This window comes from Serinus canaria, chromosome 19, assembly GCF_022539315.1.
Source record: "Serinus canaria isolate serCan28SL12 chromosome 19, serCan2020, whole genome shotgun sequence".
In the NCBI taxonomy this organism is placed as follows: domain Eukaryota; kingdom Metazoa; phylum Chordata; class Aves; order Passeriformes; family Fringillidae; genus Serinus; species Serinus canaria.
In genome coordinates, this window is record NC_066332.1 from 1924376 (window position 1) to 1951831 (window position 27456).

The 27456-nt window shown below is 43.0% G+C and overlaps 1 protein-coding gene across 8 annotated transcripts in view; it reads left to right on the top strand.

Moving 5' to 3' along the window:
- Positions 1–150: 150 nt before the first annotated feature.
- Positions 151–27456, top strand: part of BCAS3 (BCAS3 microtubule associated cell migration factor) — a 293578-nt gene continuing 266272 nt past the window's right edge. For 4 of the 8 annotated variants that reach the window (XM_050981767.1, XM_050981769.1, XM_050981768.1 and 1 more), the window contains exons 1-7: positions 206–348; positions 1748–1834; positions 4531–4585; positions 5963–6035; positions 6875–6981; positions 14897–14978; positions 21253–21325. In XM_050981767.1, coding sequence (XP_050837724.1) covers positions 1764–1834; positions 4531–4585; positions 5963–6035; positions 6875–6981; positions 14897–14978; positions 21253–21325 — 461 coding nt within the window. In that variant the 5' untranslated portion in view covers positions 206–348; positions 1748–1763. Of the gene's footprint in view, positions 349–1678; positions 1835–4530; positions 4586–5962; positions 6036–6874; positions 6982–14896; positions 14979–21252; positions 21326–27456 lie in introns of all 8 variants that reach the window. The other 4 variants (XM_030232183.2, XM_030232185.2, XM_030232182.2 and 1 more) reach the window with 3 other exon arrangements.

Below are 27456 nucleotides of genomic sequence, written 5' to 3' on the forward strand. Positions count from 1 at the left end.
ACCGCGCGGGAGCCGCGCCACTCCCGGCCAATCCGGCCCCGCCTCCCCCTCCCGCCCCTCCCCGCCCCACGTGCGCGGGGCCGGCCCCGGCGCGCGGCGGCTCTCGCGAGATCCCCGATGTAAACAAAGCCGCGGGGCGCGCGGCGGGGGGGGCAGCGCCGCCCGCCTTTCGCCGCCCCGGCCGCGTCCCGCCGCGCCCCGCCCATCGCCGGGCAGCGCGGCCGCCGATTGGCTGAGAGAAGGACGCTGCCCGCCCCCGGAGCGCTCCGATTGGCTGCGGGCGCGGTGCGCTGGGTGTCATTGCCCGGGGGGTCCCAAACAGTGTCAGTGGCGCCGGGAGCCCGGCAGGTGAGGGCGGCCCGGGCAGGGGGCGTGCGGCGGGGCCGCGCTCGGGGCAGCTCCGCGGCGGCTCGGAGCGGCCCCGCGGGGAGGCCAGGCCGGGCAGCGGCCGGAGCGGGGGGCGGCGGGCAGGGCAGGCCCGCCCCTGAGGCCTGGGGGACCCCCGGCAGCTGCGGGCGGAGGGCGCGGGGTGCGGAGCGAGGGGCGGCCGACGGGGTGGGCGCGCTCCGGGAGGCCGCGGCCCCGCTCACCGGGCGGCGGCGGGAGAGAGGCCGGGCAGGTCGCGGTGTTTGGTGCGGAGTTGCTCAATAGCGGCGGCGGAGGGTGCCCAGGCCGGCCCGGCCGCTGTCCCGGCTCCGGAGGGTCGGGCGGCCCCGCGGGTGCCCCGAGCTGAGGCGCGGCCGTGCCGAGGCCCAGACCCGGAGCTGAAACTGTCCCGGTGCTCGCTTCCCCTCGGGCTGGGGTGGCACAAGGTGTTGGCACTCAGGGCACTCCAGGGGCGGGTGTCCGTGGGGTGATTTCATCCCTTCCGTGACATTTCGCCTTTCAGGGTTCCTCGGCGCGTGTGTCAGGCTGCTGTTGTGTTGCTGAACGTTTTGTTACTAATTACTATTTTGCGGCTGATTTCCGAGTGGTTATCCTCCCTCCCTTAATGGGCTGGCCCTTGCAGAGTCTGGCCTGCCGTGAAATGATGCTGATAACTGATACCACCTTGGGGATTTGGCTTTTTCTTTTACTTTGTGAACAGGTTTGGGGTGGGGGGACACCACAGAGCAGCTGAGGGGGTTCCCTGAAGAGCTGGCTGGGATCTGGGGTGCTCCTCAAGTGCTTTCTGCCTTTAGGAATGTCACACAGAAATTTCCCCTGGAGGACAGAAGCATGAAGGAAAGCCTGAGGATGGCACAAAAAGCTGACATAAAGCAGTAGAACGTGTGAGCTGCAATGTAACCCATGTTTTCAAGAGTACAGTGTGCTGCAATTCTGATTGCACGTTATTTTTATGTAATTGTTTCTGAGACAGCAGCCCATTAGGAAATAGTGGGTTTGTGTAATGCTGATGACAGCTGTGTACCTGTACCACTATCTTTAGTCATGGAATCATAGGATGGCTTGGGTGGGAGGGCTCCTTAAAGATCATCTAGTACAGTTTGAGATAATTATCCACTTTATCATGCAGCTCTGTGGGGTTTGTTTTTTTATTTTCCCAAACATTCCAGGAGCTGTAGCGATTAAATGAGTTGCCCGCTTGATGCGTGATTTTCTTTTTCTCATTATAAAAAGTGCTGTAAAGAGTCCTGCAGGTCTGTGTAAGTGAAATTTCTCTTTTACCACCCTGAAGGATACACGAAGAACTTGTGGAGTAACCAGTGCTGTGGCAGTTTTAGTGAGAGTGCTGTGTTTGCTGCAGGTGTGTGCCCGGAACGATGGCCACGGAGTCCCCGCGCCGCCCCAGCCGCTGCACTGGAGGAGTGGTGGTTCGCCCTCAAGCTGCCACGTAAGAACCTTCTAGAAGAGCAGCCCTTACTGAAAAGGGTTTGGTTTTCTTGGGGAAGAGCCCAGCCTGAGCTGGTTTGGGTTTTTTCCCCCCAAAGCCAGCTCGTGTTGACGCCGCAGTTTTGCTGCGTTGAGCGTTGTCCAATAAAGTCAGCGCGTGGCATTTCTGTCTCCCTGAGTGGGATCCCATCCTTTGCCATTGCACACCACAGCTGTGTATTTAAGAGCTAATTACTGCAAAGTTTTGTTGTTGTTTGCACCTTTTTGCTGTACAAACATTGCCATGTAGAAGTGTGATGGCAGCCTCTTCCTTAGGCCAGAGGGATGTGCCACACGTGATCCTTTCTTGGTGTTCTCTTAAACAACACCTTATCCCAGGAGTGGATGTATTAAAACATACAAAACTTGTCATTAAAGTCCTCCAGAAAGAAGAATTGTGGATTTTATTTTTTTTATATTTTATTAAAAGAACAAAACCAAGAAAAAAGGAAGAAGTTCCATCCTTCTGCTCAGAGCACCTGACAAACACTTTTTGTGCCTGGGCATCCTGATTTTCACTGTGTGCACATGAGAATGCTTTCATGGCAAAAGAGCCTTTTGGCTGTAAGACAGCCTGGAAGATTTATGGGCTTTGTCTGTTAAAGGAGTTTTGTAGCAATTATTCTTCCTTCCTTGGGATGTTTATGCTGCTGCAAAATGGTATCATATGGAAATGTCCACTTCAAGGAGTGTTACTGTGCCCTTGGAGATAACTCTGTATTTCCAGAAACAAGATTCACTTCATTTTTATTGAAGATCACAAGAAACTGATTGTTGTAGCACAAAAAATTGTGTTAGAACTTTGTCCTGCAGCCATTTTTTTAATGTGGCAAAATTCCTCAAGGAATGCATTTCCTCTCTGTAACATTTTCTTCAAAATGTGCTTTAAAAGTATTTTAATAGAAAACCACTGTAAGAAGTTGATTGTCTGTTCTGAAGATGATGATCTGTTCTTTTTTTTAAACATGATGTTTTGGTCTTGAGGTACCTGTTTGTGCCTCAGAAATGTAATTTTTTTTGGTGAATCTGTGTGTGCTGAGCACTGAGCAGCATTCTGCTGCTCATGTTAACTTTCTACATCATTATTAAAGGAAGATTGGGCTTTTTTTGTGCATTATGTTGTTTTTAACCACTTTAAAGAGATCTCCCTGGAATTTTTTCATCTTTGGGGGAGATTTAGAGCACACACTCTGAATAAAACACCTCCCAAACATCATCTTGGGTTCAAGATGTGCCTAGGGAGAGGGGAAAAAAGTGCATTGCATGAGCTGAGCCACGAGGGCAGCATGACTCTGGCTGGTTGGCATTCCCAGGGCAGCTCCAGACACTGTGTTTAACACTCTACCTGTGGCCAGGCATTTTAATAAAGGTGTGCAGGGGCAGCGTGGGTGACCTACATAAATCAGAGAAGAATCAGCACAGAAGAAACCACAGCTCCTTTGTAAGGGCTCAGGCCAAAGCTGAGTGGGACAGTCTGGGATGCAGCAGTGCTGGGATGGCTGCTTTGGTCATGGGCTGGAGTTGCCTTCCTGGAATGTAAAACTTCATCTTTCAGATTGAGCTCTGTTTTCAAAGAGCTGTTGCAGCACTGGGGCTCAAGTATCTTCTGTATGGTTGTGTGTAGACCTAAATTCTTCAGAGTGCTGCATTTTCAGTGCCAAACACTCCTGGCTTTATTAAAACAATCTTGCACAGCTTCAGAAAAAAAGCACCTTTGGCCATCCAGAGTTCCTAATTTACAGTTCTCCTTTGTTGCTATGAGAAATCTTGAGTTGGCTCAGGAAAAATTGCAGCAGCATAGAAGTTAATTTGGGAGCTGCCAAAACTGTTGCCTAAAGAAAACCTGAAGGCTTTTCTGAAGTAATCTCAGACTTTCTGCAGGCAGCTCTTGAGTGTCTCAAGTGTTGCTCATGGCTCAAAGCACCAACTTTCTGCAGGGTTTCAGCACCATCTGTGTGCTGCTCTCAGCCCACGCTGTGCTTGCTCAGCTCTTCCTGGGGGACTCCCTGCTCGTGCAGGGACAGGCTGCTCAGAGCCCTGCCTTCACTCTGCCCCAGCAAATGTGTCCTGCGCTTTAAACCCTCCCCAGCTGATGCTGCTGATGAACTTCCAGCAGGGAATAAACTTCCCAAGCTATAAATTCTCCTCTGGAAGTGCCTCTCCTTGCCCTTAGGGGAGGTTTTGTTCCATCCCCTGTCCCTGAGCACTGCCAGCATTGTCCATCATGCACAGGAGCTCTGGGAGTTTGTTTGTGCCACCAGGAGAGCTCCAGTCATTGTTTAAATCCTCATTTTCGTGTTTCATTCAAGTAGAAAAATCCTGAGGAATGATTTCCAAATCCCTGTACCCCTTCAGGCCCCTCTGATGTGGAGAACATGGCTTATTCCTTGAATTTAGATTTTGTTCTTTCCCCCCAAGCAGTTTTTCCATCAGCAGGTATCACTTGGCTTTTTTACAGACTTTTATTACTCTTCCTTAGTCCTGTCATGGCCACAATTTATATTATCAGAATTTGGCAGTAAAATTAAGTGCCTGCATTGCATGCTTAGCATTCTCCTATGTGCTAAAGGTTGCTCATGCTTCCTTTTGCTGACCTAATTTAATAATTCATGGCCATTTCTGAGCTCCTTTGGCTGAAATTCTCCTTCTGTTTTCCAGGGAACAGTCCTACATGGAAAGTGTTGTTACCTTCCTCCAAGATGTTGTGCCACAGGTAGGGTGTGGATCTTTAAAACTACTTTTCTTCAGGGCACAAAAAAGCAGTGTCAGGAAGGCTCACTCTGCTTTGTGAATTTATTGTGTCACCTAATAAATAAATAAATGAATAAATGAATAAATAAATAAATAAAAATAAATAAAATATGTATATTTATATCTTTTAATATATTTATAGATCATAAATATGGCACTGGAATGGTCCCTTCCAGGTGGCCCATGGGCCTCCCAGCAGCAGAAGGGAACTAATTTTGTTTTGCTCTTTGGGAAAGCTGTAGTCCCTGGTGGAGGAGCACTGCAGCTGATTGCAGCTTCAGGAAATGATCCTGATGCTGATTCCAAAGAATGATTTAGTGTCTTGTTTCCTTGTGAATTTCCTCTTAGGAATTCCCAGTGCATTTATTCTGTAATGATACAAAAGCAATGCCCTCAGTAGTATCAATTTGTGAAATGCATTTTGGGCTCAGGGTTAAAATTAAACATAATGAAAGTTTCAGTGAAGGGATTGCTGCATTCCACAGCCTCCCATTCCCCCTGGCTGGGTAAAGGACACAGTCTGTGTTGTATTTTCCACATCAGCTTGCCTTGGAAGTGTGGAATGTGATTTGTTTTGAACAGCAAACCCCACACTTATTTTTCACATTTGTATTTTTAGTCCATGTTGTTGCTTTTCTGGGGTGTATAAAGTGATTATACAAGATGTGTTCACATTCAATCCCAAACAGTCTCAGTATTTTGCTATAATTCACTTGGAAGTGATGGTATTTCTGCTGCTGCTCACCTTCCTGCACCACAGCTTCTCCTGAGGACTGTAAAACCTCCAGCCTGGAAGCACTGCAAGCCTCACTCCACAACTCCTTTTTGTATCTCATCTTTTTATGGGAACCTGTAGAACACAGGGCTGAAATGTGGATCTGTTCTCCTGGAATTGCAGTTTATTCTCTCTTAAATGGCTGCATTAAAGTTGTCACAAACAGAGCTGGAAGGTGTCAGCAATATAAACTGTGCAGTAAAGGTCTCTTTCTTTCCTCAGTCTGGCCTGCAAAGCTTTTAAATGAATTAAAGAGAATTTTAATGATAAAACACCTCATGTGAGAACCTCCAGCAGTGCTGCAGTTAAAGCCTGCAGAAGCCACTGTGTTTAATTTTATTAACTCCCTCTAAGTCCCGTGGCAGTTCTTACCTGCCCCAGAAGATTTATTGTCACAAATATTTTGTCATTCCTGCATCAGTGAGTGATGTCCACTGTTGTGTGAGCACTGGTGACAGTGAGCTCCAGGGATCATGGTTGTGGTTTTTAACAGAATTCCTTCTGACAGAGGGACAAAAATCACTGTAAATCTTCCTTGTTTCAACCCTTTTGCTTTTTGTCCAGGCCTACAGTGGAACCCCACCAGAAGAAAAAGAGAAAATTGTCTGGGTCAGATTTGAAAATGCAGATTTAAATGGTATGGCTTCATTTTCTCTCACTTGTTCTTGTGAGTTTTGGGTCCATGGGCAATAATTCCAGTCAGCTCTCTTTGTAATGGAATAATCATAAATATTAGGATTTTCTTGGGTAAAACCCCTCTTAAATGACATTTTTAACCACGAGAGAATGAGCAAAAGCTCACTGACAGCATGGAAGTATCAAAGACAGAGAGGATTTATTTGGGGTGGTGAAGGAGGATGTTTCCAGGCCCAGTCAGAACAAGCTGCATAAAATAAATTTAAACACAACATGAAGGGTTCTGAAGAATATTCTGAGGACTTTTGTTAATGAACCTAAAAAGGGAATGCCTGAGATTTTATAAAAAATAGAGGGAAAAAAAACCCACAAGCAAACAAACCTTGACTGGCCAGAGATGGCCATAAGGTTATATTTATATATAGATTATATATATATATCTATGGCCACATAGAGATTATAGATAATTTCTAGTTCTAATAACCCTGCTTTAGGTTCTCTCTCACTCCATCCCTAACCTTCCTTTAAAAAAGGGAGCAGGGATAAACAGGTGGAAGAGCTCAGGTCTGAAGGGGAATCAAGCACCATTTTCTCTAGACTGGGTTGTTATCCAGAAATTTTTTCTCCAATATTTTAAATTTTGAAGCTTTCTCTTTGTGAAACTTTACCAGTGGTGTTTGCAGGTGTGAGTATAAAAGAATATATTTCAGTATTGCTGCAGCATGAAAATGTAAAGCACTTGGGTTGCTTTTAGTCCTAACAATTGAGGGAACCATCTGATGTTGCTGAGAGCTGGATCCTGATTTCTGATGGTGGCTTTGCTGTTGGAATGTCCTTCAGATACCTCCAGGAATATGGAATTCCATGAAATCCACAGCACTGGGAATGAGCCCCCGTTGCTGCTGCTGATTGGCTACAGTGATGGGATGCAAGTCTGGAGCATACCTGTGAGTGCAGAGCTCACCCCTCCCTCCTCCTCCTTTCCCTGTCAGTTCTGTGTTCCAACCTGACTGTTTTACCTTGAATTTCTCCCGTTGGAGTGGAAAAGGGCAGCACTTCCCTCAGTGTCTCATGGATTGTGTGTAATGTGCTTATCTTCAGATAATCCTGAGCACAGCTCAAACACTTCACTTCATGTACCTGCAGATTTTTAAGGGCTTTTTACACATTATTCCTGCTAAGTCCATCTCCAGCCTCAAACTGGGAGCAGTGTTTGCCATTCTGGAGTAGTTTCTAGTCCCAAAACAAAACTGCATTTTATTTTTTAACAGAAAAGAAGAAAGGTTTAAAAACACCGACAGAATTTGTCCCAGGAGCTCCAGAATGACAGTATTAACAGTATTTTACAAGCACCTGTTTGTCATGGATGTGATTTGCAATTTTAATTTTCTGAAGGCCTCTGTGTGCATGTGGGATTGATTTCATGCTGTCATCCCCACGCCCTGGTTTGTGTCCAGAGGGGTTTATGGGCACGTGGTCTTCATTTGAGGAATTCCCCCCAAATTGCTCAAAATGAGAGAATAAAGTTGGATACAGTAGGTCATAAAATTCTGAACTTAAAAAAGCAAAATTGCTCAGAACACCTTATCCTTCAGAATAAAGCAGAGGATGGAGTTCTTTCCCTTTGTAAAATGCAGGTTTTTTTAAGAAATGTGTACATTTTACAGCTTTCTGGTCAGCTGTGTAGGACGTGTTTATATACCAGTAGCTTAGAAAATAATGTTAATTTCTAAAGTTCAGTTTAATTGAGTTTTATGGGTGTGGTAGGGCTTTCCCCTTCTTTATTGCATCTTATTATCCTCTGGACTGCATCTCGTTAGCACAAATGAGGAAATTAGCTGATGAGGTTTTGTGTTTGAGGGAATGTTTAACAGAAATGGAGTGAGACCGAATATAATTCTCTAAATTTCAGTATTTTGTGTTTATTAAAATTTAGGCACTTGAACTGAACCTTGGGAACATTTCAGCCAAAATGGGATTTTCTCTCGCGGTGCGTTACAAAAAGCGCCCACACGGGGGCGCTGGGACACCGGGCTAAGAGCGGCAGCTCCGCCTCATCAATCATTAATTAATTAATTAATTAATTACCGTACCCTGAGCATCACATCGGCTTCAGCTCAAGCATCCTCACAAAACACCTTGTTTTACCCAGCTGAAATGCTTTTATCCGGATGAACCTGTGTTTTCTGCTAAAAAAGGGGGATGTGTTGCCATGGATAGATGTTTTCATTTTTATTTCTCTATTTTTCTTTTTTTTTTCCTCCTTGTGTCCAAATGAGCCACAAGTTAGGCCATGGAATACCTGATTTTGTCTTCTTTTTAATAGGAGCATACAGCCAGGCTGTCTTTTTTTTTCCTCCAATGTATTTCACTTCTTCATCATTCCTAGCTTTTGATAGTATTTGCTATTTCAGGAAAAATAACAAAAATTAAGTTGCAGGACAGCTTCTCTTAATGTTGTTCAACCTTTGCAGAAGTATGAGCAGAGGGGAAGTCCAGTGAAATAGAGAAAATGCCCAATGTGGAAATATTTACCATGCACCTTCAGAATGTCAGCTGTGGGGATATTGCATCATTTTAGCAGCCTTTATTTGTATATTCTGTGAAATTCTGAGAGCCCAGCCAGGACCTGGACACTTTGTGTTAGAGCAGTGTCAGTGTTGGAATGGCTCCTCTGTTAGTGCAGGTTTTCACAGGATAATGATCTTTAACATCAGCTTTCAATGTCTTTGTAGAGCAGGATTTGTATAGCCAACAGATTTAGAGGGAACATAAACTGGAGGGAGTTTTTCCTAAACTGGAGGGGGTTTTTCCTAAACTGGAGGGGGTTTTCATAATCTGGAGGAGTTTTCCTAAACTGGAGGAGTTTTCCTAAACTGGAGGGGGTTTTTCCACATTGCTGCTCCTCCTTTGTGTTTCCCCCCTTGCTTAGCCTGAGCACAATAAAACCTGGCAGCTATGTGATTGACTTAATATTTAAGAGCTTATTTGGCATCACTCTGTTGTGCCCTTTGCTATTACACAAACCTTCCTTCTTGGCCCCTCTGACTATTTAGCTTGTAATTAAGCAGTGTTATTCCAGCTAAGGGAAAAAAAATAACCAACTCTGCATTCTCCAGCTTAATCTGCAAAAGCAACAATTTGACATTTATGTGCAAATCTCCTCAGGAAAGTCATTATCTGTGGCATTGTGCTTTTTTATTCCTACAATTGGCCCTCTATTCAGCACTTAATAACGTGTTGCAGGCAGCAGGGGTTGTGTGTGAGTGATTATGAAGTGTTTATGACAGCTCCTAAGCCCACACTCCTGCTAATGGTGCTCCGTGGCCTTGCCCACACCTCGCTGCCGTGTCTCTGCAGCTGAGAGTGCTTTCACATTAACATCTCCTCCGAGGAAGAGCTTTGGAGTAGCAAAGTGTGATTTGCAGAATGGGAGATACCATTAGGGAGGCTTCAAAGGGCTGGGCTGGTGTTTGGGGGAGCCTGGCTGTGGAAGTGCAGCACAGGGTGTCCATCCCAAGGGCTGGGCTTTGATCTCTGCTCTCCAGAGGGGGTGGCAAGGTTAAAAGTGGGCTTAAAATACTCCTGGCTGAGTGGGGAGGAATCTGGGGATACACCAGGAGTTCCTGTTTGATAATGGTGCACTGGAGTTCTGGGCTTTGTTTGGGATTTGTTTTTTGCCTTGCTCCCAGTTTCATGTTTCAGGGACAACTGGAGCTGCTTTGTGCCTGGTGTGGTTTCCAAGTGTCTGTTCTGGATGTTCCTGCTCAGGGAATGCACGTTGGCTGCTTGGTTTTTGTTTCTCATTGTAGGCTGGGAGTTTCAGGAGTAGAAAAATCATCTTAATGTAATGGTTCTCGTGACAATTAGAAAAGGAACTTATCACATCCCATGCTGTGATCCTTCCTCTGCCCAGGCCTCTTTCTAGAGGGAACCACTTGCATGTGCCACTCAGAAAAATGGAGTAATGACCTGACCTAGTGACCCTGAAAAATGTCTGAGGACTTTGCAGAACATCTATGCAAATCATTTGCTGAGGCTTTGGGTTTTTTACACTGAAGAGGCACCAGTGTGCAAGAAATGTGGTTTTATAAAACTTCTGGTTCCACTAGCACTGCCATAATTTAAAGCACTAGGTGCAACTTCACCCTCAGTGCAGTCACCAGAGTAACATTCCTTGAGCATCTAAACTCTCACAATCTCTAGATAATTACAGAGATCTGTTTGAATGGAAAAGCTGAGGGAATTTCTAAACTAGAGTGATAAAATTTGTTCATTTTCTTCCAGTCCTTTCTCAGCAGCAGCATGACTGGAAGTTGCCTTTAACCATATGCAGCAATATTTGGTGCTGGTATCTATTAATTGCTTATTATCATAATGTCATATCATAATATATTGATGTTTAAAACATACATCAGAATATTTAAAAACAACCTCCTGATCATTCCCTTTTCCTGTTACACATTCCTCAGAGTCCATTTCTAGATTTGCACAGTTCAAGCACTGAGTTCCAAACTCATTTCACTTTGGTGTATGTTTGGCTTTTTTTTTTTTTTGTTGTTTTAATTTTTTTTTCCCCAGGTCAAAACCATTTTCTCTGGTTGGAAACTATTACTTGTCCTTGGTGTGAACAAAACTTCCTTTGTTCAGGTTTTTTTATGGGTGCAAACTGGTGTGTTCCAAGCAGGGCCATCAGAAATTTCCAGTGCTGCAGACTCCTGGGCTGTCATGTTTTAGGCAGTAGCTCAAGATCTCTTAAGTGAAGAAGATTCTTCTTCCTCCTTTAATGAAGACTTTTTTGGGGTTTGAATCCTTTGCTTCCAGCCTTCCCTGTAGGTCTGGGAGTTGTGGTTGATGCCAGGTTTTGGGGAAGCTGAGATGTTCTACCAGAGCAGCTCAGAGCCCTCATTTTGCATTCCCTCTTCCCTGCAACGAGTACCTGAAGCTGCTTTTACAGCTTAATATCCAATTCTTGAAACCTGTTTGGAAATATTCTTGGCTTTTGGAATGGGAAAGAAAAACTTTTAAGAGCTCTGAGAGCTGCCACGGGGACTTGCTACTTAGCTGGATCCAATCCAAAATGGCAGCCACAGCCTCGTTTCTCACAGGTGCTTTTTGAAGAATTTAGAGCTCTGTTTTCAATTCATGAGCTCTATTTGTGTTTTGTCTGTGCATGTGAGACTGTGGAGCTCCAGGGACTGCTAAGGGGATGTGGAGCCTTTGGCTGGGAGGTGCCAGCCCACAGCTGACCCCCTGTCCCCTCAGTGGGCAGCTCCTGGTCCCCCTTGGCTTCCTGCTGGGGGGAGTGTCCCATTCCCAGGGGATGAGCTGAGCTAAGGGCTGGAGTGGCAAAGGATCAGGCCACACAGTCTCTGTCCCCCCAGGGAGGTGCTTGCAGGCAGATTGGATCTGTGTGACCTCAGCAATGCAGTTTTAGCCATAGCTAAATGAAGGGCATTAGCATTAACCCCAGTTAATTCAGGGGGTTGTCAGCAGCAGAAGCTTCTGGTGTTTGAAAGAAGTGAATTGGAATTCAAAGAAAATTCTGAACTCGAAGCCCTAATGCATTTTTCAGTGCCAAGCAAACCAAGGAACAGCCAAGCTCTCACTAATTCATGGCAGACCCAGCATGCAGTGTCTTCCATGAGTCCCTGTCTGAGCAGGACAGTTAAGGACACACAAATCCCCTGAAAAAGCTGTTACTTTGTGAAACTCTGCTAGATGAAATAGCAGTGTTTTCATGTGATCAGTGTTGTGGTGTCACATCCAGATTTTTTGGAAATTTTATTTTGTTCCTGTGAGAGAATTTGAATTTTCTTTACAAGTGAGATGCTGGTGCTTGGGTGGCACCTTGCATTTTCATTACAAAGCCTCCAGTGGGGATGTGTCTTCAGATTTGATCCTTTTTAGCTCCTAGGAGTCAGCAGGTGCTCAGCACTTGAGCTGTAGAGGCTGAACCCAAACCATTCCCTGATGTAGAATGCTACAGGGACTGAGCAGAGGACCTGTTAACCTGCAGGGGCTAAATACCTGTAATCTCATCTTAGTCACTGTTGGATCCTGTGCCTTTTGTCACTCCATTTAACCTTACCTTCTGTAATTTCCCCCCAGTATGAAATAATAAATTATCTTTAAATAATGAATGATAATTATTCAAGAGTTGCTGCATTATATGCACGAGAAGAGCTGGGCTGGGATTTCCATGTGAAATGCTTCAGCACAAATAAACTTCATTTGTATTTGGACATTTCTTTGCAAGTCTCAAGTTTAAGCTCTACCAGGTCTTGGCAGACCAGGCTGGATAAACATTCTCCTGGAGTTCAGGATATTTAAGAGCAGAACCTGAGTTAAGAAGGTTTGGCCCTCTCAGTGTGTCTTCCTTTGGGGACTGGAACCTTGTTTGAAGTAGATTGGAGCTGGGGCTGGTGTGCTGGCAGGGCTCAAAAGGAGAGGGAGGTGTCTGAGCTGCTTGGGATATTTTATGGGAATCACTCCTTCCGTACCTTTGTTGTGCTGCTTCCTTTCCCTCTTGTTTTCACTCCTAGCCAGAGATGTGCATACACGTGTGAAACAGCATTTGCATGGTTTGGGGGAAAAACTTTAATTGCCAATAATAATAGTTCCCAAACCTTCTATTTTTCTTCTTTTCCATTTCCTCCTTCCCCTTTGCATAGAGCTGCTGTGTTCCAGTGGACAGAAAACGTGCTGCTGTCTTAATTCCTTAAATCTCTTTATTATTCTGTCCCTCTTTAATTTTCCTCATTTTCTGCTTAGCTGTGCTCTACATTTTCCTGAGCTGTTTTTTCTGGATACAGATGTTTTCATCCAGAGGCTTTTTTTTGCCCCACACTGCACTCCAAGCTCATGATCAGTTAAAAGCTATCAGCAAACTTTTAGTGAGACTTGGTGTCATGAACAATGATTTAATTGATAAACTGCTGGGCTAAAATAGCTTAGAATGTTATTTCCCCACATTTGTGTAGCTTGTGTGCAATTCCAGGCTTAACAGGGAGAAGCAGCAGTTCTCTGTAGTGTGTGCAGAATGGTGGCTTAGCTCTGTAGTAAATGGTATTTTCAAGGTAATTCCATTTATATTTGTGCTTCATGGGGTGGGTTTTGTTCTCCCCCATGACCTGGAGCAGTGATAATAAATAACCAGGCAAGAGTGGATGTAAGCTGAGAGCCTGGAGTACTGTACTTGGGATTTGCTGGTCAAACAGTAGGAGTATTTTAACTTCTTGGACGTGTGAGCTGAAGTGCAGAAAGAAATGGAAACAACCATAAAATGACATTTCCAAAAGTTCACTTGAATTTATAGTTTATTGATTCCTAAGAACCTTATTCCAAATCATGTTCTCTTCTGATATTGTAAGCTGCTTGTTTGGCAAAACTTTATGCCAGCCTTGGCTGTGTTCTGAGGCTCATTACATCTGTTTTAAGTTGTTGGTTAGCTGGAAATGAGCTCCAGAATGTTTGCCATTTTCCTGGAGTTTGACGTTCCATATCGGATCCATTTCCAGGCAGTTATGAAAATACATTGAGTGACCATTGCAGGAAGTCTGGAAATTCATCTTAACTGCTTCTGGTTTAATCTTTTCAACATTGCCATCAGTGACAGGCTTAAGTAGCTCGACCACCAGTTTTTAAACACGGTTTTCACACCTGCTGAGTTTGAAATGAACCAATATATGAAATTCTCCCATCTTTTTCCACCCATGTTTGCCACTCTTGACTGATTTCTGGTGAGCTGGCATTTTCCTTTAGAACCATGTGAAACGTGGGATACATTTTTGTGAATTTTAGTCAGCTTCAAGTCTTGCTTCTCCCAAAACCTGTGTGGTCATGAACAGTTAATTCAAGATTTCTTATATATATTTTCAATTAGAGAAATGGCAGTGGTTGCTTAGGCAGAGTGTTACCAATGTACCTCCCTACAATGCCTTTCCACCTACCTTTTTAGCCATGGAATGGATGCATTTTTAGCCATGGAGTGGATGTGTTTCTGGACATGGAGTGGGTGTGTTATTAGCCATGGAGTGGATGTGTTTCTGGCCATGGAGTGGATGTGTTTTTGGCCATGGAGTGGATGTGTTTCTGGCCATGGAGTGGATGTGTTTCTGGCCATGGAGTGGGTGTGTTATTAGCCATGGAATGGATGTGTTTTTGGCCATGGAGTGGATGTGTTTCTGGCCATGGAATGGATGCGTTATTAGCCATGGAATGGATGTGTTATTGGCCATGGAGTGGATGTGTTATTAGCCATGGAATGGATGTGTTATTAGCCATGGAATGGATGTGTTTCTGGCCATGGAGTGGATGTGTTTCTGGCCATGGAGTGGATGTGTTTTTGGCCATAGAGTGGATGTGTTTCTGGCCATGGAGTGGATGTGTTTTTAGCCATGGAATGGATGTGTTTTTAGCCATGGAATGGATGTGTTATTAGCCATGGAGTGGATGTGTTTCTGGCCATGGAGTGGATGTGTTTCTGGCCATGGAGTGGATGCGTTATTAGCCATGGAATGGATGTGTTTCTGGCCATGGAATGGATGTGTTTCTGGCCATGGAGTGGATGCGTTTTTGGCCATGGAATGGATGTGTTTCTGGCCATGGAGTGGATGTGTTTCTGGCCATGGAGTGGATGTGTTTCTGGCCATGGAGTGGATGTGTTTCTGGCCATGGAATGGATGTGTTTCTGGCCATGGAGTGGATGTGTTTCTGGCCATGGAGTGGATGTGTTTTTAGCCATGGAATGGATGTGTTTTGGCCATGGAGTGGATGTGTTTCTGGCCATAGAGTGGATGTGTTTCTGGCCATGGAGTGGATGTGTTTTTGCAGGTGTAAGTTGTTCTCTGGCCTTTGCAGATCAGCGGTGAGGCTCAGGAGCTGTTCTCGGTGCGCCACGGGCCGGTTCGAGCCGCTCGGATCCTGCCAGCTCCTCAGATCAGTGAGTACAGCCCCAAACCCTTCAGCATTCACAGAACTCTTCCAAAAGGCTGCTGGGCCACTCCAGTTAAACTAACAAACCAGGATTTGTGTTGTGGGGCGGCACTGGCTTCTGATTTGTTCATTTCTCCTTATTTTACATTAGCTGTACTCACTTCGACCCTTTCAGTGCTTTACATTTTATCACCCCTTGAGTGCAGCTCCTCTCTGCCTCTGCTTAAATACTGTTTTATCAAATTCTAAACCAAGCTGCTTAATTTAACAGGATTCTTCCAGAAGTTGAGTTAACCCTGAGAAGAACTTGCTGCAAAATCTGAGCAACTGTGCATGACCAAGCAAATTCCTCTAAAACAATTACCCTGTTCCATACAAACCCGAGCTAATTGTTGACTTCTGAAAGAACTGTTAGGGTTTTAATTAAATTGGTTGTTTTACTTTGTGGATGAAAAGAATTTGACCAAGATGTTTGGGGACTATGCTGGTTTAGAATTTCTAGTAATTATTTTCTGAATTAATTGATGAACTCAAAAAATACAGCCTAAAATCCTATTATTTAAATTGTCCATAATAAATTGGACTGATTTTGTGTGTTTCAAAGAAAGTAAATGAAGAATGTTTAATGGACATACTATATATTGTTTTGGTGATTTCCTGAGCAGAGGAATATACAAAATGTATGTGGCTGTGTAACTATTACAGGTTAAACTAACTTAGAGTAAAATACTTCCCAAGCCTGTTGTTCCTTTATTCCATTTACTGGAACCCTGCAGAATTTCCAATGAGCTGCACTCTTGCTGTTCTTTGTGTCACTGAGTGATGGATGTCTGTGCCCCTTCCTTTCTAGAAGGAAAAAAAAAAGAGAAATTTACTTTTTCAATCCAGTAAATCGTACTCATGAACTCCTTCAAGCAGTTATTGTCTTTCTGCCCCTAAATTCCATATATTTAGCATCTGACAATGATAGTTGTTACATTAGAAAACTATTCAAATTAGCTCATATTAAATTAAACCAAACCTTTTAAAAACATGTTTTGGTCTCTTTTTACATGGCTTGGTTTAAATAAATCTTTGATTAAAAGTACATGAATGTATCATTGACCAGTATCTGGAATCAGATAAAAGTGAAGCTGTAATAAGAGGCCTTAGATAACTAACTCATGAGCTTTAATGATTCTGAACGAAATAAAAGGAATTTGTAAAGGAGAAGCTGATTACCATCAGCAGGCTCAAACACTGTTTTACTGTAAAGCTGTAAAAAGGGAATTATTGAAAATAGGAGTCTCCTGGTGGATGGATTTGGCACGTTCCTAGAAACAGATCTGAGCTGGTGATAAGCAGCTCATTCCCAGGTGTGAAAGGAAAGCTCATGGCTTTAACTTGGTGACTTTACAGCAGCAGAACTTAATAGTTTGTCAACTATTTCATTAAAAAACTGCAGCCCTTTGATGTTAGATCCTCTGCCTCGTGGTGTGCCTCGTGGCATAATGAAGCCTTGTTTCAGAGGAGGGGATCTCCTGCACCAGGTCCTGGGTGCTGCTGGCAGCAGGAGCCTGGGCAGCCCCTGGAGCTGCTGGCACTGGCATCTGTGCTGTGCTCTGAGCCACCCAGAGGAGCTGGCCCAGCTCTGCTCTGCTCTGAGCCACCCAGAGGAGCTGGCCCAGCTCTGCTCTGCTCTGAGCCACCCAGAGGAGCTGGCCCAGCTCTGCTCTGAGCCACCCAGAGGAGCTGGCCCAGCTCTGCTCTGCTCTGAGCCACCCAGAGGAGCTGGCCCAGCTCTGCTGCATCACTCTGATGTCCTGCTCTGCAGCCTGGAGGAGATGGCCATGAGAAGTGGAGGGATTCCTGTAAATAATGCTAAACCTTCCAGATATCAGCCCCTCTCCATGGTCAGGTCACAGCTGCCAGGGCCTTCAGGAGGCAGGGCTTTAATTGTTCTGTGCAGTTTACAATATTCATGGCCTTTTTGGAGACTGAGGCTTTGCACTGTGACCAGATTTTGGGCTTGCAGAGCTCATATTTAGACTATGAGAACATCTCAGTCTGGACTCTGGCAGTCTTAGGGGCAGGAATTCTGAGCTGTAATCCCTCTGAGCCATCCTTGGCTCTTCTCCTCTTCCACATCTGGGGGCTGGGCTGGGGTTAGGGTTGTTTCCATGTTTCCAGGTCTGGATTTTCTGTCGGTGCTGAGGCAATGATACATTTATTTCAGTTACCTTTGTGGTTCTTTCACCTACAAAATCAGAATATTGATGCTTTCTGAAGGAAGTCAGTGCTACAATCTCCCATTTTTTATTACTTATCCCAGGTCATTTTACAAGCCCCTGGCCAAATACCTGCTTTGCCTTGTGCTGTCCCATTTGTCAAGGTAGAGTTGTGTAGTTTAAAAATCAATCAAGAGACTGAGAAAGCCAAGGAGCAGCTCTGTGTGTGGCAGTTCCTGCTCCAAGGGGTGACAAGCTGGTGTGGTGAAGTTTAGATCAGTGGTTGTCTGTAAAACCTGTTTCCATGTCTCAGCATTATGAAAATAAATTCCTCCAGCAAGCTGAATTAATTTATTGCCATTTTCTAGATTATGCTGCTTGCAGGAAGATGATATAATAGCCCTACATCTCTCAGTGAATTTGACTGTTCACTCAAATTGACTTATAAGTGGGGAAAAAAGCAAATAAAAAAAGGAAATAGAGAGAATGTAGAGGTACTAAAACCCATTGAGAGCTGAAATAGTGCAGCAGATTTATCCCTGTTCTCCCCTGCTTCCATCTTTGATGTTGGTAAAATTAGGACTGGAACCTCAAAAGCTGACTCAGGTTTTAGTGCAGGTACACTTAAAGAGCTCTAATATTTAAGTTGCTTTCTAAAGGAAGGCAGATGTGAGGTTTGTGCCTGTTCAGCCACTTGGGTGGCTCAGTGGTTTGAAATCCCCAAAAGGCCAAAATAATCCCAGGCTCTGTGTGGTGGAGGGGCTGGCCCTGCTGCATGGACAAGCCAGGTTTGGGCTGCTTGTGCAGGTGTGTGTCCGAGTTCTGCTGTTCTCCCACTGTTCCCTGGGGTTTTTGGGATAATGAATGGGAATGTCTGTGGATTATTGAAATGACAGACTGGAATTCTCCAAGTAAGTCTCTTTTAGAGAGATTCCAGGGGAGAATTTTGGGGTGCAACACTGTAAAAGCCCAATTTTTTTGAAGCTTTGGCCTGACCGGTGTTTCTTCATCACATCATAAATGAAATAAAATTATTATTTCATTGTTTTCTGGTGCTTTAGACCAGTGCCCATGAAACTTTCACCCAGCTGGGCTGAGAGGGAATTCCAGCCTGGAGCATTCCCAGGTACTGCTGGGCTGCAGCAGGACCACGAATGCCAGAAAGGGAAAGATGGAAAGGAGAGGGGTTTAGTGGAGCAGGAGCAGCACTCAGTGTTAAAGGGGGCTGATCAGTGGAATTACACCCCAGGAAAATCCACTCCATGGTGCCTTGGCCACTGCTGGATAGGTCAGAGTGTGAAGTTGATCCAGCAGTTTCCTCCTGCTGGCAAACCAGGGGCATTTCCAGAGTTCTCAGCTGCCTTGGAGTTCCTGTGGCACCCCCTGGGCTTCACTGCCATTCTGCACAAGGATGTGCTGGTTTTGGTGCTGTTGTCACTCCTTTTATTGGCATTATTGAGAGGCCTTAGCAGGCCCTGAGGTCCCAGTTCACAGTTTCATCAGCAGGACAGGGTCTAAGCTGCTTTGAGCTTAGTGTGGGTAACCTTTTGACTTCATAAACTTCTAAATGTTGATTTGTATGAAATTTCATTTAGCCACAGAGATTTTTTCCCCCCCTTTTTTTTTTTTTCAATTTTAAGCACACTAACTGAAGTGAGGTTTTTAAAAAACCAAACCTATCATTTAGCTAAATGGAGCTGTAGATAAGGTGGTGCCTTGTTGGCAGCAAGGGCAGTTTTCATTACTTTAATTGTGTGATTTGTCAGGATTTCCAGCATTTTATAAATGCTGTAGTGTTATATGACAGAGTTAAAAGGATTTAGAATAAAAGGAGTTTAAGAAAAAGACTTTTCAACAGGATTTCAATACTTTTTGTATTTGGGGGGATTTAGAGAGCTGTTTTTCATTTCAATTTTGTTAAACACTGTGTGTGCAGCAGGTGTGTGCAACGTCAGCGCCTCGCACATGCAAATAAACACAATTTTACAAATGAAAATTAATCCAGCAGAACTTGGGGGATTAAATGCCACCCCAGACCTGGGAGAGGCTCCTGCCTCCATTAGAGCCCAACACATGTCACTCTGCAATCTCGTGGATGGGACAGCTATTAACCTGATTTAATGCCCTCAGAGGCCTCCCAGTAATGATCCTTTCCTGCACTATTAATATTTACATTCTGAAAGTATTGAAGTAGAAAATGGATTTTTTAAAATGGAGGGACTCGAGTCATTATAGACAGAAATCAGAACTTTAAGCACCTATTGCAGAAATTTTGCAAACCTGTGCTGTGGGGATTAAATCTGGCATTGCTTTTGATTTTGGGCACTTGATTCCCTGGACTCCCCCCCACGTTTTTCCTCCTTCTTTCCCCTTCCTGCTCATTAAACTAGACCATAAATAAACATCTGAATTTGTGTCTCTAATATATCCAAGTGAAAAAAGAAGGAAAAAAGTAGAGTTAAATACATTTGTGTCTCTAATATATCCAAGTGAAAAAAGAAGGAAAAAAGTAGAGTTAAATACTTCAGGGTAAATCCTGGCTGCACTTAAATCAGTGGCAGAGGTGCTGGTAGTCAGCATTTCACCCTCTGTGCTGGGAGCAGAACAAATGGAATTCATCTGTTACTGCAATGAAGGAAACAAATTGGTTGCCAGACTCTTAAGAAGACTTTTATGTTTCATTTATCAATTTCCAGGTCAGTACATACAGTACAGGTTTGACTCACCAAAGAGCTTGAAATAATAGGAATAAAAGGAAAATCCATCTGGCTGGTTGAGGTTATTTGTAAAGCTATTGTTGATGGTGGAGTTATTGATGTGATCCGTTTGACTTTATAAATACCCAAAGGTGTAGGAGGGAAGATTTTTCCTTGTACAGATGAGAGGACTCAGCAGTGTTTGTTACAAATTAAATGCATGTACCTGAGTCATTAATAATTAACAGTCTGCTGTGTCCAAATGTATATTGTTAATTGTTGTGCCTTTCTGAAGAAATGATTTAGTTTTGTAGAGCACTATTCAAGATTTAAATTTTGAGCAGACTGTATCACTAATATTCTTTAGAGATCAAAGGGTATGGTGCATAATGGAGAAAAAATAATTCCATTATTCAGCACAGATGTGCAGACCTATAGATAGATAATTAAAAAGGCAAAGGTTGAAAGAAAATGGAGGGGAGTTGATAGTGGTGATATTGGTTGTTACTTTGTTATTTAAGTTGGGTAGAAACATACCCTGGAATTCAGTTAAACATTGTTCACAAGCAGAAGTGAGATTTTTTTTCTTTAAACCCCTCAATTTTAGTTTTATTTCTGTTTACACAGCAGTAAAGCAAAGTTCTCCAAACTCTTAAAACCCCATTTTAAGAAGTGTGGCGTCTTTAACAGTCTGCCTGTGCTGGGTGGAGGTGTGAGTGAGCCTGGGGGCACAGCAGGGCTGGCTCCCCGTGCCAGGGCTGGTGGCACTGGTGGGGGACAGGATGCCAGGGCAGGGACAGCTGGCCCAGCCTGGCCCAAAGCAGCTCTGCTGGGCTGTGCTGCTGTCAGCAGCCCTGGAAGGGGATGGGATGTGCTGGAGGAGCTGTGGTTCCACTTGGAGCTTGTTTTCTTAAAGGTTTAGATCTCCTGGTGGTGGAACATTGATGTGGTTTGGATTTGGTCTCCTGTTTTCTTGGGCACGGGGCAGAGGCTGCAGAGGCTGCTCTGAGGTTGGCACTCCTGGGTTCCATTGCTCCAAACTGGAAATCGAGGTGTGAATCCAGGCAGAGCTGCAGAGAACTCCCTAAAGAACAGAGAAAAGTGAGCAGGAGCCACTTGTTCAGGGACAGAGTCCCAGCCCTTGTGGGATGAACAGAAAATCACTCCCAAAGCCCGGCCACGTTTTGCTGCTTGTGGTGTTTCTCATTTTCATCTCTCTCACAGCTCTGCCTGTAATTGGAATTTCTGTTCCTTATCTTGCACAAGCTGGGAGTTCTGTGTTATATTCAGTATATTGGGCCCCAGCCTGAACCTGGAGACTGTACAAACAGCACATAATGATCTGCTTTTTCTTTTCTTTTGTTTTCCCTCTTGCCAGGTGCTCAGAAATGTGATAATTTTGCTGAGAAGAGGCCTCTGCTTGGTGTGTGCAAAAGCATTGGGTCTTCTGGGTAAGAGTGTTTTCTGTGGATAAAAGGAATGTATAAATTGTATTGGCAGCTGAAAAGCCCAGCAGATGACATCTTTAAACTTTGTTCCTTTTTCTTCATGGGTTAACACTGGGCTGTGGCTTTAAACTATTTTTTTTTGGGGTGTCAACATATATTTTCCTATGACTTAAGCTTTTGGAAAGGAATAAAAAAGAGACTCTTGATATAAAATAAATAAAGAGGTATTTAAAGTTTATTTTATTCTCAGTGGAATCCCAACTTTATGATTAACCTTTTCTGCTATTAATCCAGGTCAGAATTATTATTGTGAAGTGTTTAAAGCAATCTCTGTGTCTTAAAAAGTAATTTTTCAAGCAGCAAATGAATTAGAAATACCAAGCATTTCATTGTTGCAGCCACACACTGTATTAATACACATGCATTAGCAAAATACATGTTAAACCTCCTTCCTTGAGTTACAAAAATCAGTTTACTGTCTTGTTTTGTGCTCTCTCCAGAATTGTTGTATCACTGCTCTTATAAAAGAGCCCCTTGAGATATTTTATGCTTGATTCAGACAATGCACAGGATTTATATCTCTACCTGCAGGAAAATATTTGCTTTTCAGGAGTAATCCTCTACACAGCCATTTAATGGCTGAGCAGTTGAAGTAAATCTTCTTACAGTTGTAAGACTAATTCTGTGCCACACCTTTTTCAATTAAGAATTTAATCACTGTGTGTGTGAAGGAAGAACTGTCAAATCTTTGCCTTGCTTTGGTCTTACTGTGTGAAATTGCAATATTAATGTTACCTGCCTTGAATGTGTGAATTAAAATCCACCTAAAGCAGAGAAGTGAATTTTTTTCTTTATATATTTACAACTTGCAAAAACTGGTTTATGGTGATTTTTCTTATTTTCTTCCCTGCCCTTTAAGTTTAACTATTTATAAATTAGAGGTGCAAATACTGCTCTGTTTTTAGCCAGTCAGTGTATTTATATATGGAAAGGATATGTTGGTTTAGTAAAAATCTTCCTTCACAGTCTTGTTTTAGAAGCTGAGGTACCTGAGAAATGAACAAACCCTGGTGATAATTATTTTCATTGTGTTATTGTATTCTTCCTAATGGAAAATAATTCAAAGATCCTGGGCAGTTTCTGCTTTTCTCAGAAAAAAGCTCCTCATTTGTTTTCAACTCCATAATATTGTAATTTCTAGTATTACCATTATTAATTAACTCCCAGATGAATTTCCTGCCAATAGATTTTGTTTTCTGTTGTTGTATGTGATCATTTCATACAAGATGGAATTTGGCCTCATATCTGATTTTCTGGTACACACATTTTTGTATTTTAAAAGTCAGATTTTTCCAGCTAGTAAAATGACTGAAATGTTTCACAGGGGGGTTGGCCTGGATGATTTTTAAGGGTCCCTTTCCAACCCAAACCAGTCCATGATTCACTGTATAATCTTTTCAAAACAATTGTTTTCACAGCCCCCCCAAAGATGCAGTCCTGACACAGAAATGGGAAACAGATTGTGGTTTTTGGCTGGTATTTCCCTGCTGGTTTAGAGGTTGGTTCAGTCAACTTCAGTCTTAGATTACAAGATTTGCAAATTAAAAGGAAAACCAAAAAAGAAAGAAATCTGACTAAATTTGGGGGTTGTGGAGGCTTGTAAAGACATGCCTGCTTGTTCCTGGTGATAAGACAAACAAATCTTTATAGACACACAAAATTAACTGGTGGCTTTGGTGCACATGAATGCATTTCCTAGGTGGTGAAACATTAAGATATCTCTATTTTCCCCACATGGGTTATTGAAGCCATAGTTTGGAACAGACTGAATCTGTAAAAACACTTTCAAATATACCAGAGAGGTCCAAAATACATTAATTTTGTTCTTTTCAAATGTAAATGTTAAATAAATACTTCAGTTTAACTAATGGAGAAGTTTCAAGGGAAACCAACCAGTTTTAATTCAGATTATTAAATAACCAGTTGAGAATAAATGGAGAGATTGCAAATTTGCCTTTCAGTAGATAACATAGGTAACAAGAAAGCTGAAAACAATCAAAAGGACCATTCCAGGAGGGAAATCAAAGCACATGAAGGAGCAGGGACAGGGAGAAGGGGGCAGGGAAGCCAGAGCCCTTGTGTGTCACTGCATGCTCCTAAAGCCTTTCTCCACATCTGGATCTCTGAGCCATCCTTACAAAGAGCATTTGATATTTTGGTTCCCTTGTCCTGTGTCCAAGCAGCCAAATCATTTTGCTAAGGATGAGCAGATTATGCCATAATCTTACAGAGGCTCTATGACAATCAGCTCCTGCTGCAGGTATAACTAATTAAACAATCAGTAATAGATGATTAAAAAGTAAGAGTTTGAGACCTTTGGGGAGAGTGCAGGAGCTCAGGCCGTGGCCTCTTCAGCAGCCTCCAGCCTGTGCTGGCTTTCTAGTTTATAATTTTAGAAAGATGAATTAGTTTGATGCTATCAAGTGGTGGAAAATTTTGGTTGACTTGAAGAATTGGATGGAGGTCATTCAAGGGCATGAGAAGCAAGAGGTAATCTTTATTAATCATGGGAGGAGAGAGGAAATTAGGGTAAATTAAAGAAGGAGGAGTAGTTGGAGCAAACAAAATGTGTAACTTTGGCTAGCCAGCATTTTTTTTCCCCCTGCTGATCTGTTTACAAGGCAAATCAATTGACAGCAGATTTTCAGGAAGCGTGTGCTTTATTCTCATGGCTACTGCAGAGTAAATCCTGCTAACCTTAACCCAGCTTCTGCTCAGGAATGTGTTCATGCTCAGGCTTAGGAAGCAGCTTCCCATGAGTAACAGCACAATTAAAGCATTAATATTTTCTCAATTAATACTTCAGAGTCATGTGAGCCTGGTCAGGGTCTGGCAAATCACTGGGTAGTGCTAAAATCCAGGGTCCACTCCAAGTGTCTGTAGCTTTTAATGCTTCAGATGAGCTGCCTGGGAAATGATTTGTCAGACACAAACAGCAGAGCTCCTGCAAGGATCACCCAAGAGGAGGAAATGAGCTCTGGTGAATGAACTTTTTGTTCCCAGACACTGCTCAGGGGAACTCTGCCTGGAATGCCCTGAAATTTCAGAAATTTCCTCTGGTTTTTTTTTTCCTGGTGATGGTGAGGGCTCACCTGGCTCAGCCCTGCCATGGGCTGTGCAAGGGGAGTGGTCACTGAGGATAGAAAATGCAGTTTGTTTTCTGAAATCACACAGGAAAATGGTCTGGGCCAGATGGTTGTGATTTTCAATTGTGTTGGGCACTGTGAAATAGATTTCATGAAGTTTGTGAAGTATTTGTGGGCTTTTACTGAAGACTGTGCAAAACTCTGATTCTGTGAAGACTCTCAAGCCTAGAGAGCAAATTTAATTTAATTATTTTGTTCAGAAAAGTACAGTAGGACCTCTAAAGTTGGTCAAAACTCTCTCATTTCTGTTACCTTTGGGGATTTGAGTCCCAGAGGTTCCTGTGCTGCTGCATAACTGCAAAGCCTCATTAACTGCAGAGCTGTGTGGTGTCAGCTGCCTTGCAAAGACTTCCTTCCCTTCCAGCAGATGAAAAACATTTTCCCCTCTGATTTCTTTTGGGAAAATTCAGTTTAGCCTTAGCAGGTTGTGTGGTAGCTTTTAAGATCCTGAGAGAAGCAGGAATAAAGTCGTTTAAATTCCTTTTAGTGATGCTGGATGGGGTAGTTGTGTGCTAAAGATAGAATCTCCATCTTAAAAAGAGCTCTTCAATTTTTCTTGTAAGTTGATTCTGTGATTAAAAAATGTACTTTTTTTGTAGTATTGAAGTGATGTTTGCTGGTGGTTCTGTGAATTTTCTCATGGATTCCAATGGCAGGAGATGGAGCTTTAATGGAATAAGGTGGTGTTTCCATGTGTAAATAGCAAGGGCAGGAAAGCTCTGGAGTTCCTCTGATACTCCAAATGTTTGTCTCAGTGAACCTAGAATAAGAAATAACCTTTGAACTATAATAAACTGTTAATCTTGGATCAAAACTGGGAGAAAATGAGTATTTGGGGTCAAACCTTGACCAGCTGGTGAGAACCATGGGTAGTTTTGACCTTCTAAAGCTTTGATTTATGAAGCTGTAAAAAGATGAACCTTTTCCAAGGCATCCTCGGGATGCACTGGAGGTTTGGGACAGCAGATTCTGAGCTGAGGCACAGTTTTGTTTTACTGCTGTTCCAGCCCCTTTGTGTGTAGTGATGCAGGGAGGGGATGAAGGGATGGGAAGGATGGAGGGAAGGAAGTCCAGATAAAACCAGCTGGAGCACAAAGCTGCCCCAGTAACTTGTCAAAAGAAGCACCACAGGGAAAAGATAATGCACAGCACCATTACAGGCAGGGCTGCCACTTCCAGGGCCACTTTAAATTCCACTTTAAATTATTAAATACTGTAAACGCTATAAAGTTAATTAGAAGAGGAACAAACTCTACAAAGATAAATGTGTTTTCAATATGTTTCTCAGGGAGGGTACAGTAGAAACCAGTGAATGAGAGGAAATTTATTTCTGGCAGCACTCTAGACATGGAACTGTGGTTGAACTTTTTACCCTAATTACGTCCCCACTAATGCCTGCAGCGGGCTGGAATCAAAGTGGCCCTTCAGGCCCTGGAAAGTCTCTGATGTGGCGAGCGTTTGTTGTGTGCTGAGGGTTACTTCAGAAAAAACGGAATATTGTGACAGGATTTTTCAAAATTTCTCAGTTACCACCCACCTCACTTGTTGCCTACAAAAATAGAGTAATTGTTTGCATCTGTGTGTTTTTGTCTGTCTTAGAAATAACTGTTATAAATCAACGTGACAGAGCCGGAGAGCAGTTGAGGATTATATTTTCTTTTCTTATGTGTTTTAGGGTTATTCCTGTGTTCTGTAGTGTAGGAAGGATTTAAAGGACATTGGAAAGCAGGAATTTCAGGATGATTGAAGTTGTTCTCTTTTTCTGAGGGCTCTTAAAGCCATCAGATCCCAGTGGGTTCACAGAGGATGCTCTTTAATCTGTTTTTCCCTAAACAAGTGCAGTCACTTCTTGCTCATGGTTGGAGCAACTGATTGAAACTGCTTCAACTTCCAGCCCTTGGTTCTGTGTTGTTACACAACTGCTGCCACTGGAGTAATTCTCTACAACTTGACAGTATTTGAACTTTGCATCTGTTACTGAAAGCCATTTTCTCCCTTACCATGGGCTCTCTGGAGTCCTTCCTGTGCTTTTCCTTCCCTTTCTTCAAAAATGTTTAATAGACAGACAAAATGTCATGGGAGTTTGCTGAGCTCAACCATTCGTGGATGGATGAGCTCCTTCTAAATCTCCACAGTAAAGGAAAAACCAATTAAAATACAATTTAAAAAAATCTAATGTCATTATTAGTTTTCTTTAGTTCGTTCCTTTTAACAGAATGAATGTATCTTAGCTTTAAATTTTAATTTTGCAAATTTCAATTTATAACTCCGTAAATATTTCTTCAGTAATTCAAAAGAGAGATTTAGAAGACTCTTGCTTTGTGAAAAAGCTCTAAGGCATGTGCTTAAAAAAAGATCTTCCTTGATGCCTTCTTTCTTTTAATTCTGACTAGGAAATGTATTAGAATATCACCTGAGGAGATCCCTCACACATTTTTGGATGGTTGCTCACAGACTTACTTTTAAAATTAATGGTGATTCAAATTATTAATAGAACATTTTAATGATAATATTTTACAGTGAGGCAATAATAAAATAACATTTTAATCAGTTTTGCCTGCACAATTTGAAGAGCTGCATCTCCTATTTCAGCATCAGGTGACTCTCTGGGGAGCGTGCCTTTCCTTAGCAGTTGTAATTCCTCCTGGGAATATCAACCACCTTTAACTGGGAAATTCCTCCAAATTTAATGAAGACTGCTCCAGTAGAGGAGGTGGCTGCATCGTCTTCATTGAGAGAAAGGATATAAAATAAACTCAAGTTTGTTTTTGATGGTAAACAATTCATAGAGGATTTCAACTTGAAGACCAATTGAAGGAAAAGCAGAATATTCCTTGTGCTGCTCATGGGGCTCCACAAGTAATTATTTTCAGGTATTACTTCATCATTTCAACCCAGCTTTTGGTGAGTTCAGCTTTGGTGAGAACT